Raw genomic sequence first — 15135 nt, forward strand, 5'->3', positions numbered from 1 at the left:
AGCCTGGCTCTGTGCCTAATGAGCAAACTCCCAGGCTGAGCACACACTTGTCCCTGTCTTCATGTGTTGGACGGGCTCATCGAATGGTCCCACAGACACGGGGCAACAGGACAGCTGTGAGCAGTAAAGCAGAAGGTTCTGGAGCATGACAAGGAGAAAGGGCAGGCTCCTCTGAGGAAGGGAGGGTTCCGTCTATAACCAGGAGGAGGAGGACCTCACAGTGTTCAGGAGGAAGAAGAGCAAAGGCCCTGTGGCAGCAGAGAAAGGAGTTTAGTGAGAGACGCCCGAAAGGTCATGTGGCTGGAGGGGGACCAAGCAGGGAAGGAGGAGGCAGAGCCAGACCAGGATAAAGGGTAGGGCCCTTGCGAGCCACAGGGAAGGTACCATGGAAACGGAGGGACGGCTTTCCATAGAAGGGGCCAGGGTCTGAGGCGGGCAGGGGAAGGCAGGGCCCACTTGGAGGTTGGTACAGGGGCCAGGCAAGAGATGGTGGTGGCTTGCACTGCCATGGGGGCAGAGGACAGACTCAAAAGGTATTTTGGAGGCAGAGTTAGTGTCTGCAGCTGTGTTGGATGCAGGGGCTGACGTCAGTAGAAACCAGAGTAATAGAAGGATGGTGGGGCCACTCCGGGAGGGAGAACACCTTCCAGGGCCAGGTCTGGGGGAGGGCCAGGGGGTCCTGAATTTGGACTGGGGTCCTTGTTGAATCTGATATGCCTTGGGGGACATTGGCGGGCCAGACCTAGCAGGCTGGAGCCCGTGGGCTGAAAGAAATGCTGGTTATGGAAGCCACTCAGCCCAGAGATGATTAAGACGACCCAGAGGGCACAGCCAGAGAGGCAGGGGCAAAAGCAGGCCAGGGCGGGTGTCCTCTAAGCTGGGAGAAGCCGAGGGGAGCGCAAGGCTTTCTTCCGGCTGAGTGGCTCTGGGGGGATCCCCTTTATGAGCCTTGGTTTCCTCCTCTGTAAAATGGGGTACCACAGACTGCGGGCCAGATGTGATGGGAGAGAAGGAGAAAGCGTCCTGCACAATTAGGTGTCGAACAGACCTGAGGACCGCTCTGCGGGCGCCTCCCCCTCCCCAGGTCCGCCCCGCGAAGCCGGTGGAGGACCCGAGGGCGCGGCGACCTGGGCAGCGGCTCTCGCGTTAGGACCCAGCGGATCCGGGGCTGGAAGGCGGACGCCGGCCGTCGGGGGCCCGGAGGGGGGCTCGCAGCGGGCAAAGGGGCGGTTCTGGCGGCGGACTCGGAGCGGGCGGCGGAGTGGCCGGGCCAGGTAGGCGCGGGCCGGGCTGCGGGGCTCGGCCGGGAGCGCTCGGGGGTCCCGCGCCGCGGGCCGTGGGGGGCGGTGCTCGGCTCTGCGTGTCCCCGATCTGGGGGCAGCGGCTGGCGTCCCGGAGCCCCGGCCATCTGAGCAGATGCTGAGAGGCCACTTGGAAAGTTCTGGGAGCGCTTTGAAGGAGGACGCGAGTTGGGAAGGGAGGGGAGCCCGAGTTTGGGGGGAGCCAGAAGTGGGGGCGTCAGGGACGGGGGCTGCTTTTGTTCTCCCTGGGAGGTTGGAATGTGGCGGGTGAGGTGGGGGTGCGCGCAGGAACCCCGGGAGCGGGGAGACAAAGGGAGATGGGAGGCCGGCCGAGCGGGCCGCCGCTGATTGTTCCCAGCTGTGCGGCCGCAACATCTGGTTTCCTCCCGCCGGACCCCAGCCCGGCCTCGCGGGCAGGGCCTCCCCTGGTGAGCTGGGGCGAGGCTCTGGGTAGGCCCGCTTACCCCCCTCCTCAAGGGTCGCGAAGGGGAGGGGGTGCGCCGCTGTGGAATGGGGTGGGCAGCCTCCTAGCAGGTCCTGGTCTCCCCCACACCCCCAAAGCCCAGAGTCTGGAAGTGCTTGGAGATGTCCCTTGGGAGGATGCCTTACTCCCACAGGACTCTCCCCTCTACAGCCACACCCCTTGCCCTGGGGGCCCCTTTCCCCAAGGAGCCTGGGCCTGGGTGCCAGACTTCTGGGGAGGAAAAGGCTCCCTGCAGGGGGCTGAGAGCCCAGGGAGGGGCTTTGGGGACAGACAGAGGCGGCCCCCCCACACACACACACCTCTTAGGGCCCCTTAGGCCCCAACTCAGGGCCTCCTCCCGCGTGGTGACAGCTGCCGCCAGCCTGGGGGGAGAGGGGGAGGGTGTAGCCCTGTTGGGAGTTGCAAGGAAGGAAGGGGTACATGTTGTTCAGCCCCCGTACCAGGAGGAGGCCAGGGCTTTCAGAATGGGCGTGTGGGGAGCCAGATCCCTGCCTCCGCGGCAACTTGAGCCATGAGTCTCATCTCTTTCCCTCCACCACCCCCCTCGTCAGTTTCCTCACCCACCTCATCCCACTGCAGTGAGGGTTAAGGAAGGGAGAGGTGATGAACGCATGCGATGGGCAGGGAGTCCCAGAAGTCTCAGGACTGGGAAGAGGGAGGGCACCATGCCCGTTTCTGCCCCTTTTCTTCCCCTCTCCCTGGTAACACCCCCAGGGCAAAGGTGGCGAGGTTAGGTTTCTGGTTAGCTGTCTGGACGAACTCCCTTTGTTGTGGCGGGAGGAGGGGGGGCACTCCTGGATAAATGAGCTGCGGGCTCCCTCCCAGCCCTCACGGCTGAAGCTGACAGACTGAGGCTGCCCTCCACTGAGCGGGGACCGGACGCGGGGACCTGTAGACTCAGCCAAGTCCACGCTGGGGCCAAGGACTGGAGGCTGCACTCAACCAGGAATTCTTAACTTCAAGAGCCTGGGGGAAGCCATGACTTACTGCTCTGTCCCTACAAAATCACACACACAGCACTTGTCATACAGTGTCGGGGTACAGCACCCCTAGCCTGGGTGACATCATGATCCCCTCCAGCGCTGCCTTCTAGGAGCCAGAGAAGCCCTCCTCGGGCTCCACCCTAAGTGCTTCCTGCTGCTGCAGACAAACAGACCACAGTCTCATGAGTCTGATGCACAGCCAGGTCTTGGGAGGCCTGGCAGGAGAGGAATCTTCTAGGGGTGGGAGCCCTGCCCAGGCCTGGCTGCCGTAGGGGTCCCTGGGGCCCGTGCAGGCACGTGGTGAGCTGTGATGTTGGCCGGACAGGGCTGGGATCCCCAGCAGGGGGCCCGGGGTCAGGATGCACACGATCAGTGCCTTAGACACCTGGGGCGGTGCTGAACCAGAGCGTGGGCGTGGGAGTGGCAAGGAGCGCAGGATCAGGGCTGGTGGGGGATTGGGGATGTCCCCTTGCTGGGCAGGGCAGGGAAAGTTCTGTCCATTTGCCAAGATCAGCCCTGGAGCCGAGTTGGAGGTCTTGTCCCTTGGGACTCGAACATTCGATATCCCTCCAAACTAGTTCCTCCTCTAGACTCGGCCCTCCATATGCCTGGCTTCTATTCGGGGTGCCGCCTTCTCCAGACTGCATGCGGGGGAGAGGGGGTGGCGGGGAGCGGAGGTGGGTTCGGCAGCCCCGGGTTAGTGCCCTGGGGTACAGTTTGCCCCTCCTCTTCCAGCTGTCCTCTGACACCAGCCCCGCCGCCTCACAGAGGAGCCATGAGAGCTGCCTACCTCTTCCTGCTGTTCCTGCCTGGTGAGTGGCTCCTGGAGATGGGGCTCCCCTTCTGTGGGTGAGCGTGGGGCTTGCAGGAGGGGGATGGCAGTGAGCCTTTGCTGTGCCCTGTCGCCAGAACTCAGCTCCCTGGGTCCCAGGGCCTCCTGGGCCTCAGACTGGACTGGCCAGCCCCTCCCAAAGTCTGAGGCATTTCCTGGGCCCTTACCCCAACCGTCCAAGTGGCAGGCAAGGGGGATTCTGAAAGTGGGCACACACCCTGGCACCCCGAGTCCATGCCTTTCCTCTTACGTACTGACCCTCCCAGAAGCTGATGTGTAGGAGTTGGGGGTACCCAAGGCAGGGAGTCTAGACCCGTTTGGGGCTCAACCCCCTATACAATCTCGACCTTAGAGGGGTCCCTATTGGTCAAGTGAGAGGTTATCAAGGGGGATGAAAAGGCCCAACCTCGTCCATCACGCATTCATTTAACAGGTATTTGTTGAGCTCCTTCTATGTGCCAGGCACTGGGCTAGGCCCTGAGGATGCAGCGATGAACCAGGCAGACAAGTGCCTGCCCACATGGTGCTGCCAGTCTAGGGAAGGGAGGGCTATATTACCAAGTAGATAAATGTCAGATTGTACTGAGTGCTCTGATAGAAATAAGCAAGAGGATGAGATAGAGAGGATGGGTGGGCCAGCGAGAGCCTCTTAGCAGAGCTGAAATTTTATTTAAGACCTAAAGGAGAAGGTGACCAGGATCACAGGCCTGGGAGAGTCAGGTGCAAAGGCCCTGGGGCAGGCAGGAGAGTGCTGAGTGCCGGGAGCAGCCATGAGGCCAGCATGGGGGAGATGAGCAGGATGAGGTCAATGAGGTGACTCAGGACCAGGGAGTGTAAGGGCCATAGTGGTTGAGGAAGGAGTTTGGATCCTGTAGATCTAAGAGTCTGGTTGTAGGATGTTAGGATCTCTTTTACATGCCTGTCTGACCTCCCCAGAAGTGTCTCAGGGCCCCTTGCTGTCCCCATGGGGCACCCCCTCATGCTTTCCCCTCCTCACGGCAGGCCTGCTGGCTCAGGGGCAATATGACCTGGACCCACTGCCGCCATTCCCAGACCACGTCCAGTACACCCATTACGGTGACCAGATCGGTAAGGCCTTGCCCTCCCCCCCAGGGGCCCCCAGCCCTGCCATGTCATCAAGCTCAGCCAGGGACCTGGTGGGGTTAAGTGATGGGAATCTGGGTTGGGGGTGGAGGGGGTGGTCCCTGGCTCAGTGGTGACCTCCTTTGCCCCTGGGGCTGGGAGATAGCCTGACCCCCACCAATTCCCACTCATTTCTGCTTTCAGACAACCCAGACTACTATGACTACCAAGGTAAAGGGGAGGGGCTGGTAGGCGGTGGGTACCTGGGTGGGGAGCAGGCCCCCTCATCGTGTCCTGTTGCAGAGGCCACTCCCCGGCCCTCTGAGGAGCAGTTCCAGTTCCAGTCTCAGCAGCAAGTCCAGCAGGAAGTCATCCCGGCCCCCACCTTCGGTAGGCGGAGTGGGGGTCTGTGTGTGTGTGTGGGGGGGGGGAGAGCGGTGACCTCACTCGGCCGGAATAGACCTCTCTCAATGATCTCTGCCTGCCCCTCTCCCAACACCAGAGCCCGGAAACGGGGAGACGGAGCCCACAGAGCCAGGGCCTCTGGGTAAGAGCTCTCTTGTTCCCTGGACTCGGGGTGAAGTGGGGTGGGGCGCTGGTAGAACAGAGACGGCCAGGCTTTGTGCTCTTGCCCGGGTAGGTGGGGGGTAGGAGGCCTGCTTTAGGGGGCCCCCCTAGGCAGCTCTGGGAAATCCCCAGCTCCCTGGGCCTGGCTGGAGGCTGAGTGGGCAGCAGCCTTGGAGGGGACCTCGCTCCCAGGCGCTGGGGCGGGGCGGGGAGCGGTTCCCTGCCTGCTGGCGGGCGGTAGTGCTCTGGCAGCCAGGTGACGAGGGGCAGGAAGCCAAGGCTGGCTCAGCAGGCCCCGTGCTGCCCAGCCAAGGGCCCGAGAGCAGACTGAGGGAGCCCGTCTGACCCGCATGAGCTCAGTGTGGCTCCTGTGAGGTGGGTGTGGATTTGTGTTTGAATTTATGTGTGAAAATGTGCTTCTTAAGTGTGGGTGCGAATTTGTATATGTATAAATACACTATACAACACTGGGCGGCCTCAGGTCCAACACCACTGTGTGTGCGCATGTGTTGGGTGTGTGTGTGTGGGGGGGCAGAGGGTGCAGGGCATACCTAGACTCTGAGATGAGAGCCAGTCTCTGGTGGGCAAAATTGAGGGCTCCCCCCAGTCCTGGGCCCTCAGCTGCAGCCCCCAATCTGATCCCACCTGTCACCCAGACTGCCGTGAGGAGCAGTACCCGTGCACCCGCCTCTACTCCATACACAAGCCCTGCAAACAGTGTCTCAACGAGGTCTGCTTCTACAGGTGAGCACAGGCCGGGCGTGGGGGAGGGGGCAAAGGGGCGGCTCCAGCCAGCCCAGGGGAAATTTGGGGAAAGATAATCAATCCTGGAGTTGATTGAGGATTGAGCCCTGGCCTGGGGGCCGGGACTCCCGGGTTCCTATACCAGGCCCTGCCCAGACTCTCCCAAGGGGGCTGGGCCTGGGTGGGCTGACACCTGCCTGGCCTCCTCCCCCAGCCTCCGCCGAATGTACGTCATCAACAGGGAGATCTGTGTCCGCACAGTCTGCGCCCACGAGGAGCTGCTCCGAGGTAGGCAGCCGCCGCCCCAGACCTCTCCCCGCTCCCGCTCACTTGTTATCCACCCACCTGTCCACCACCTGAGGTTTATTAAACACGTGCTTTGTGCGGGGCCACTTCCAGGGGATCCTGAAATCAGAGTGGGGAGCAGTTCCCATCACCCAGCCCCACCCTGACCCCAATTCCTTTCTGCCCCCCAACAGCTGACCTATGTCGGGACAAGTTCTCCAAATGTGGCGTGATGGCCAGCAGTGGCCTGTGCCAATCCGTGGCGGCCTCCTGTGCTAGGAGCTGCGGGGGCTGCTAGGGTGCAGTTGGCACCCCAAGCCCTCGCCCCTCCTCAGATCCGGGGCCCTTGGACCCCGCCTGACCTGGTGCTTTCCTTCCCGCCTGACATTCCTTTTATTCTGTAAAAAGTTAGTGGACTGCGGCCCAGGGGGTTGTCTCAGGCCCCTCCCCAGGCTGCGACCACCCCAGAGGCACAACGGGGGCTCCCCACTGCCCAGTCTTTACCCCCAGGTGGGGGGCATCCCAGGCCTCAGTGGGACTGGGCCTCTGAAGTGCCTTCTCAGCCCCTGAGGTAGGCTGTGCCCCTCCCCCCAGCTGGTCTGCTTGGATTTCCTACAGCCCCTGGGCATAGACCACCTGTTTTATATAAAATTAAAAACAAGTTTTTACAAAAGATTCAGTCATTTTTCAGAGAACACAAGGTGGGTGGTGGCCAGGTGCCTCCCTGGTCTTGTTATAAAAAACGCTAAGAGGCCCTCGCCGGTTTGGCTCAGTGAATAGAGCGTCGGCCTGCAGACTGAAGGGTCCCGAGTTCGATTCCGGTCCAGGGCACAAGCCATGGTTGTGGGCTCGATCCCCAGTAGGGGGCATGCGGGAGGCAGCCAATCAATGATTCTTTCTCATCACTGATGTATCTATCTCTCTCTCCCTCTCCTTTCCTCTCTGAAATCAATAAAAGTATATTAAAAACAAAACAAAACAAAAAAACGCTAAGAGGCTACCTGGCCTCTTGAGAAGGGACCGTCCAGGCGACCTCAGCTTTGCCTCTGCTGTCCCAGTCCTGCCTCCCACCCACCGACGTCAGCTCTGACCTGCCAGAAAGATGGCATGGCAGCTGCCCCCAGGGTGACAGCGTAGAGAGAAGGTTCAGGACACAGCTTTCTTGTTGTCAGGGCCCGAGTCCCCGCATCAGAGGGTGCAAGCCCAGGCCGGAGGCGCCAGGACGGAAGCATCAGGGTGTAGATAGGGTGTAAGGCAGGAGGAAGGTAGGTGGGCGCTGAGATCAAGGGCTGTGGGAGGAGCGGTTCAGGGTAGAAACGGCAAGCCAGTGTGCCCCCCTTGGACAGCCTGTGGGGCAGGTTCCCACTCACAGGTGAGCGAGCTGAGCTCTGACAGGTTAAGCGCCTTTGCCCAAGCTCACTCAGCTGAGCCAGGACCCCACATCCACCCCCAGGCCTGCATTTGTTCACCACGCGGCCTGCAAGGCCCATCCGTATCCAGAGGGTGGGCCTCACCCGGGAGGGGCCGAGGAAGGGACGAGAAAGCTGGGCCTGGAGTCAGGCCGCACAGGTTGGGCCACTGCTCCAAGCCTCAACATCCCCCCGTTAAACGGGGCGGGCGACACTGCACCCAGGAGGCCTCCCACCCCGACCTGCTGAGGGTAGGAAGCGCCACAGGCCTTTCTGAAGCTTCCCCTCTCCCTGAGCCCCTCCCTGAGCCCCATCCCTCTTACCCAAGGCCCTACCTGTGTCCCCTCCCATCTACCAGGTGGTCGAGGCACACTGATAGTAAAAAAACACTCGGTACAAAACCATTTTAGAAAATAGGGTCTTGTAAAAAACACCAACAGTTCTGAACAGTTAACATTATAAAAGGTACAAAAATACAGGGGCTCTGAACTCTAAGGAATTTCCTGACAAACACTCTGAACTAAGGCAGAGAGACCCCTGGGAAGCCAGGGCAGGGCCTGGGTCTCTGGCCCCTGCCCTAGGCCTGGGCACCCCTCCTCCTTCCCATGAGCCCACGCTCCAGGGGCCTGCTTCAGGGCCGGCCACCCTGACCCTGGCTTCGGCTCAGCCACTCAGCGAGGACCTCGTAGAGACTGGAGTGGCTCACCGGGGAGGGGCTGGACTGAGGGGGCCCCATAGACGTGGCTCTGATGATGCGGAGAAGCCACTGCTGGGTGGGGCCTGCACTGGAGCCCCCCACCTCCCAGAACTGCCACCCGGCTCATCCTCACCCCATCTGAGCTCTGGTGGCCCAGACAGGCCCAGGCTCTTGAGTGGATTGGGCTGGAGAGGAGGCCCTCTTCTGCCCCAGGTACCGGGCAGGAAAGGGCTCATTTCTCTGGGGGCCCAGAGGCGGGGGAGAAGGACGCTGAGCTCCTCCGAAGCTCCTGCTGCAAATGCCCCTTCAGTGTGGACACCTGGAGAAGAGAGAGAAGGTAGAGCCTGACCGGCCGGCCCAGGTCCTCAGCCTGACGGCAGAGAAAGGGGGTGATTGCAGCTGGGACCCCGGGAAAACGCTCTCATTTGGAGCCAGGGTGTTTCCTTCCCTTCTCATTCGATTCCCCGGTATCGTCAGGGGTCCTCTGACTGCTCAGCATCTGTGTGGGGCCACCCCATCCCCTCATCACTCAGATGGGCCTGACTCGGGGTGGAGCGGAGACCCAGGCCTGGCTTAGCGAACCAGCCTGGCCCTGTAGACACGTGCCCAGGTGGCATGGTCAGTAAGGGGCTGGGATTGAAGCTGGTCAACGAGAAACAGCCCTGGGACCTTTGCTGTTGCTCCACTCCCCGCCCCCAGACCCCACCCCCGGGATAAGGGTGGTTGGAATAACCTGAGCGGGAGCTCCCGAGGCCACCTGCGCTCAGGGAGAGGGCCGGCCTGGAGCCAGAGCCGTGGCAGGGGACTCAGTTCCAACGACAGCACTTAAGCTCGTGTCCAGCCACGGCGGACACCCACCGGACCACTTCCGTTTTGGATGCCACAGGTGGCGTATACCCCAGAGGTCACACCCAGCTCTCCCCCCCTCCACCTTCTCTTCCTTCTCCAGCATCACAAGCCATGCTGGTCCCGCTTCCCAAGCAGGGAGTCCTGCTGGCTCTGCAGCCCCCACGGAGGGCCGGGGCCCAGCCAGGCCTGAGTACCTGCTCCTCCAGCCCACGCACCCGCTGCCGGTGGGCCCGCTCCCGCGCCTCCAGGGTGCGTTCCGTCTGCACCTGGGCACTGTGCAGGCGCTCGACCTCCTGCTGCAGCTCCAGCTGTTGCTGCTCCTCTGCCTCCAGTGCCTCCAGCCCGACTGGGCTCTGGTCCTGCTCCAGCACCACCACCTGGGCCTGCAGGAGAGGCCGCCAGTCAAGGGTCTGACCCGGTGTGTGTGTGTGTGTGTGTGTGTGTGTGTGTGTGTGTGTGTGTGTGGTGTGTGTGGTGTGTGTGGGGTGTGTGTGGGGTGTGTGTGTGGTGTGTGTGTGGGGTGTGTGTGTGGGGGGGGTGTGGTGTGTGTGTGTGTGTGGTGTGTGTGTATGTGGTGTATGCACAAGGGGGTATCAGGCACCCCCCCAGGGCAGGAGCCTGAAGCCCTTGGGGCAAAGCCAGTGCAGGCGGGGGAATAGAGATCCTTGTTTGTTCCTGACCCCCCGCCCTCCTGGTCTGCGATTAGGGTACCTAGTGACTCCCACTCAGATACATACACATAAACACACACAGACATATTCAAACACAGGCCCATATACATACAGGCACAAAAGAAAGCATGTTCACCTGGGCGCATACATATGTGCAAAAGCCTAATACTCCTACATACATGAAGACATCTGTACAGACACACACAGACATAACATATTGTTAATACTCAGACTTGCCACATCTGTGCAACATTTAAGCACCAGAATATACCCATGAACACTCATGCCTCTACATGTCCACAACACACATCAACACACAGACTCAGGTGCTAACCGGCCGTCAGCATCTCTTTTCTCTCCGCTTTGGGGGGAACCCTCCCTCTGGGACCTCACTCTGAGCCCTAGAGTCCGGGTTCAGGGGTGTGGGCTCTGAACTGGCTGAGCTATCAGCAACTCCTGACTCTCAGGCTGGGGTGGGGCGGGGTCAGGGGTTAGGGAGATGGGGTTCCAGGACTGGGTGGGCAGGGGCGGGACCTCCAGCAGCTGGATCTGCCTCTGGGCCTCGGCCAGCTCCAGCTCGGCCCCCGTGAGCGTGCGGTCCAGGCGGCCCTTCTCGGCACTAAGCCGCACTGTGTCCTCGTGGCTGCGCAGCTTCTCCCGCTCTACCTAGGTGGGGAGAGCAGGAGGGGAGCAGGGTGCCGGAGAGGAGGGAGGCCTGGGAAGTGGGGGGCTCCGGGAGAGTGTTAGGTTAGAGCAGTGGTTCTCAACCTTCCTAATGCCGCGACCCTTTAATACAGTTCCTCATGTTGTGGTGACCCCCAACCATAAAACTATTTTCGTTGCTACTTCATAACTGTAATTTTGCTACTGTTATGAATCGTAATGTAAATATCTGTGTTTTCCGATGGTCTTAGGCGACCCTGCTAGCGGTTCTCAACCTGTGGGTCGCGACATGAGAAAGGTTGAGAACCACTGGGTTAGAGGCAGAAGGACCAGGGACCCTAGTGACATGCAGCTGGACCAACCATGGCTTTGCCCTAAAGGCAGTGAAGGGAGGGTCCTGGGGAGCAGCCCACCTTGTCCAGTGTCTTCTTGAGGGCCAGCCGGTCCTTCTCCAGCCGCAGGGCTGACCGCTCCACCTCCCGCTTCTCAGCCTCCAGCTGAGCCAGAGCGCGCTGCAGGCCGCCCAGGTGCTCCTGCAGCCGCCGCCGCTCGTCCTGCAGCTTCTGGACCGTGTGCAGGGCCGCAGCCTCAGCCTCCTGCCGCTGCCGCAGCACCTGCAGCAGGAGCAGCGGGCCCCTCACTCCTCTGGGCCTCAGTGTGTGCGTCTGAAGCTCGGGGAGGGCAATGCCAGCCTGCCGTGCCCACTAACTCGGCCGGGCAGCTGGGAGGCCCGCACCAGCAAACTGTCTCCTGAGGCCAGACAGCTCTCCTCCCTGGGCCTCAGTTTCCCATCTCTATCATGGGGGCACCATGCTTCATCCCTGGGCTTGTGGGTTGTGGGGGTTCCTCCTCCCAGGAGACTGGGCCTGGGTTTGGGATGAGGGTAAGGTAGGTGGGGAGGTCCCCACCTCATCCTGAGGCCTCAGCATCCTGGCGACAGGAGGGGTCCCCCTGGCCCTTACCTCCCGCAGCTGCTGCAGCTGGCCCTCAGCCTCCGCCCGCTGCAGCTCCAGGTCCGCCATCTCGCCCCGCATCGTCTGCACCTGCTCGGCCAGGGCGCTGCTCTGCTTCCGGGCCTCGGAGAGCGCCTGCCGAGCAGCCTCCAGCCGTTCCTGGGGGACAGGGGCCGATGATGCCAGGCTGGGCACACCCTCTACGCTGTATCTCAGGCCAGTTTCACAGCCCATAACAGAGGTGTCATCTCACTGGAGGGTGAGCCAGATAGCAGGACTGGCCCACAGCCCATACTGAGCTATAGAAGACCAGGCCCCCTCAGAACCCCTCTCTCTCCCCACTAACCCTGCACCGAGGTCCCTCAAAGCGGGTACTAGTAGGCTGTTCTCTTATTGCGGGCCCCACCCCCCCGCCCCCCAGCAGAGCCTCCTCTTACTGACTGATGCTCTTATTAAGCCCACCCCTCCCTCTCATTGATTGGCTCCTTAAGGTTCCCAACTGACTGCCTCATTGGCTGGCTCTCTACCAGACCCCTCCAAGCCTGTCTATTGGCTAACTAACTCTCTTACCGGGCCGCCCCGGCCAGACCCTGGAATCCGTCTGTACCTGGAGCACTTGGCGGTCATGTCCACAGGCCGTCAGGGCCTTCTGCAGTTGCAGGTTCTTGTCCTGGGTGCTGGTGAGGCTGGCGCTGTTCTGGGCCAGGACCTCCGTCAGGCCCTTCACCTTGTCACGCAGGGCCCCCTCGCTCTCCTCCACCTTGGCCAGGGCCCCATTCAGCCGCTCCACGGTCAGCTGCAGAGTCCCTGCCTTCACCTCACTGTCTGCCACCTGGCAGGAGCGACAGGGTGGTGAAATGGCTGTTCTCACTGTGGCCTCCACAAGATAGGTCCAACCCAAGCCAAACCCTTCCCCTCTCTCTAGGCCTTCATCACTGATGCTCATTGTTCCCATGCACTCCTACTGGCTCAGCCTCCTCCCACCTAGGCCCACCCACAGCACCATCAGCCTGATTGTCTCAGACCCCATGGTCTCCTCCCTGTTCTCACTCCCCTCTCCTCCCTGCCACTGAGGAGGAAGAGGATCTACCACAACCCTGGAATTTCTGTGTTCTTGACTTTGGTGGGTGATGGTACAGGGCGAGCAGAATTACTGAACAGTCCGGTTAGAGATGAGCTTCCTGGCAGCCAGGGCAAAATAGGAAATGAGTGAAATCTACTTCTCCAACTTCTCCAGCATGCTTCCTCTGAGCGCAGGTTCTGTCATCAACCAGCCCTAAATTCTAACGTTGGCTCTGCCTCTTACTAGCTACATGCTCTTGGGCGATGACATCACCTCCTGAGCCTCCATTCGTCCATCCATGAAATAGGGATGATAAATCTCACAGTCGCTGGGAGGATTACATAGTCCCTGTGAAGCACTTGGCACTGGGCCTGCAAGTGGGGGGGCGGGGGACCCACCTGTCTCTGCAGGGAGTCCACCCGCTCCTGGAGGACCTGGGCCTGGGCCTCCCGGTCGCTCAGGCCCAGGCGGCTGCGCTGCAGTTCCCCCTCGAGCGAGCGCCGCTGCAGCTCAAGCTTGATGGTGCGGCTCTCAGAGGCGTCCAGCACCTCCTTCAGGCGCCGCTTGTCACTCTCCAGCTTCACCTCATTGGCCTTCATCTTGCTGATCTTCTCCTGTGGGTGGGGGAGGGCTCAGGCCCCAGCTGTCCAGCCCACCCCACCCCTGCCACATCCCTCAGGACCCTCTGGAGAAAGTGGGGAGCAGCCCAGAAGCTGCATGTGTGACCTGAGTTGGGCAGGAGCCCTGGGCCCCCGCAGGTTTTAGGGTATGATGCTCCCCCCCCCCCCCCCAAATGAGTTCAGACTGTGAAGGAGACTTGGGGAGCGGGGACAGGTCAGGAAGACAGACCGAGGTCCTTCCATCCTGGAGACAGGGCAGGTCAAGGGGGTGTTCTTACAACCACCCCCCCAGGCCTGGCCCCTCTCCCGCCCTGCTCAGAGCCCCAACCCTGCCAGGTCTGCACCCGGCAGCCCCACGCTGGCTCCTGCCCAGCTTTGTTCCTGGCCTCCTCCCGCGGCCCCTGTGGCTGGGCCCACGGCCAGCGCTGGAGCCGCAGACACAACAACCCAGCTCAAGCTGGGCCTAGAGCCAGAGGCAGAGGGTGGGCTGCGAGGCAGTAACGGAGGGCCGGGGAGGAAAGGGGGAGGGAGAAAAAGAGGGGATCCGGATCCATGGCCGTGCGAAGGTCTCAGTTCTTGGGCAGCTTGGACTGTCACCACCAGGGCCTGTGCACCCTGCCCCCCGCCACCACCCCCCCGTCCCCCCCACACAGATGCCCACCAAACACATAAAACCCCCAGAACTCCACTCGTGTGGCTCTACAAAGACGAAGGGAACAGAGGTCCCGAGTACTTCACTTCAACGGGTGCTGAGACCAGGCAGAAACAGAGATGCATGCACACAGTAGGACTTACAAACAGCTATGCAGACAGCAGACCCTCCCCTCATCCCCCTGGCCCTCAGCCCTGCCTACCTGGCTGGCCCGGAGCTCACTCTCGGTGGCCTGCAGGCTCCTCTCCAGGGCGGCCACCTGGTCGAGGGCAGCCCGGCGCTCCCGCTCGCTGCGTCGCACACTGTCCTCCTGCAGCGCCAGCTCCGCCTGGGCCGCGCTCAGCCGCCCATCCACGCTGCGCCGAGCTGTGGCCCCCACCCCAGCGGTGAGGCCTGGCCGGGCACAGCCCAGATGCCTGAACCAGGCCCCAAAATACCCGGCCTGCCCTCCACCCACCATAGGGCCTGCCTCTCCGAGTCCTTGAAGGTCTGTAAGTCTGGACATGGGGTGGGCCTGATCAAGGAGGGTCCCCCAGAAATGACAGCCCCCACTGTCCTATAGGGTACGATGCTCCTGGTCACAGTGGCCAGGCCAGGGATGCAGGAGCCGCTCAGGGCAATCCCACAGCCTTCCACCTCCGCTAAGAGCACACGAGAGCAAAGCCAGGGCCTGGGTCAGACCCACCTTCCTCACTCTGGGCCACAGCCTTCTGCAGCTGCCTTGCCCTCGAGGTTGCGCTGTCCCTCTCGGCCTCCATCTCCACCAGCTGGCGACTCAGGGCACTGGTCTGGGCCCGAAACTCATCCTGCAGTCCCACGGTCAGGGGAAGGGGAAGACCCCTGCTCTGACAACCTGCAGCCCCTCACAGGGCCTCAGCCGCCCGATTCCCTACCCAGGCCCCCACACCAGCCTCACCCGTTCTCTCTGGGTGCTCCGAAGCTCCTGCAGGAAATCCCGGAGGGCCCCCCGCACGGCCTCTGGGTCCAGGTCTGGAGACGTCGGGCAGTTAGCAGGTCCTGGGGACGGTGGCTCAGATCCAGAGCTACGTTCCAAGGGAATGGGGCTGCTGGGCCCTTCCCCACTTCCTGGAGGAGGAGACCTGCTCAGGGATGCAGGAGCCATGGCCTCTCCTGCCGGGATGGTGCCTGCAGGCTCTCGACACATCTCCCCCAACCCTGCTACACCCAGCAGCCCACATGAGCCCGCAGCACAAACCGGGTCCCCTCGTCCTCCTGTGTCACCCTTCACCAGCCCTCAGTTAAGCCCAACTTCCATGCC

At 61.8% G+C, this 15135-nt stretch overlaps 2 protein-coding genes across 5 annotated transcripts in view; one reads left to right on the forward strand and one right to left on the reverse strand.

Moving 5' to 3' along the window:
• The first annotated feature begins 1169 nt into the window (after positions 1–1169).
• On the forward strand, positions 1170–7212 carry MFAP2 (microfibril associated protein 2). The gene is made up of 9 exons (XM_079778058.1): positions 1170–1274; positions 3504–3580; positions 4603–4689; positions 4888–4914; positions 4987–5073; positions 5186–5230; positions 5907–5994; positions 6209–6282; positions 6474–7212. Exons 2-9 carry the CDS (start codon positions 3544–3546, stop codon positions 6575–6577), a joined length of 549 nt encoding a protein of 182 aa, XP_079634184.1. The 5' UTR covers positions 1170–1274; positions 3504–3543; the 3' UTR covers positions 6578–7212.
• An 877-nt stretch (positions 7213–8089) lies between these two features.
• Positions 8090–15135, reverse strand: part of CROCC (ciliary rootlet coiled-coil, rootletin) — a 38699-nt gene continuing 31653 nt past the window's right edge. For all 4 annotated transcript variants that reach the window (XM_079777742.1, XM_079777741.1, XM_079777739.1 and 1 more), the window contains 10 exons: positions 14773–14942; positions 14542–14662; positions 14059–14222; positions 12983–13198; positions 12129–12353; positions 11531–11680; positions 10982–11182; positions 10440–10571; positions 9429–9617; positions 8090–8704 (listed from right to left, as the gene is read on the reverse strand). In XM_079777742.1, coding sequence (XP_079633868.1) covers positions 8618–8704; positions 9429–9617; positions 10440–10571; positions 10982–11182; positions 11531–11680; positions 12129–12353; positions 12983–13198; positions 14059–14222; positions 14542–14662; positions 14773–14942 — 1655 coding nt within the window. In that variant the 3' untranslated portion in view covers positions 8090–8617. The remainder of the gene's footprint in view (positions 8705–9428; positions 9618–10439; positions 10572–10981; positions 11183–11530; positions 11681–12128; positions 12354–12982; positions 13199–14058; positions 14223–14541; positions 14663–14772; positions 14943–15135) is intronic.

This window comes from Cnephaeus nilssonii, assembly GCF_951640355.1.
Source record: "Cnephaeus nilssonii genome assembly, chromosome: 7".
NCBI lineage: Eukaryota > Metazoa > Chordata > Mammalia > Chiroptera > Vespertilionidae > Cnephaeus > Cnephaeus nilssonii.

Bases quoted from the DNA above. Each gene is read 5' to 3' on its own strand.
- MFAP2 (XM_079778058.1), top strand. From the start codon at position 3,544: ATGAGAGCTGCCTACCTCTTCCTGCTGTTCCTGCCTG. The intron at 3,581-4,602 runs GTGAGTGGCTCC...TCCTCACGGCAG, and splicing joins CTTCCTGCTGTTCCTGCCTG to GCCTGCTGGCTCAGGGGCAA. The intron at 5,231-5,906 runs GTAAGAGCTCTC...CCTGTCACCCAG, and splicing joins CACAGAGCCAGGGCCTCTGG to ACTGCCGTGAGGAGCAGTAC.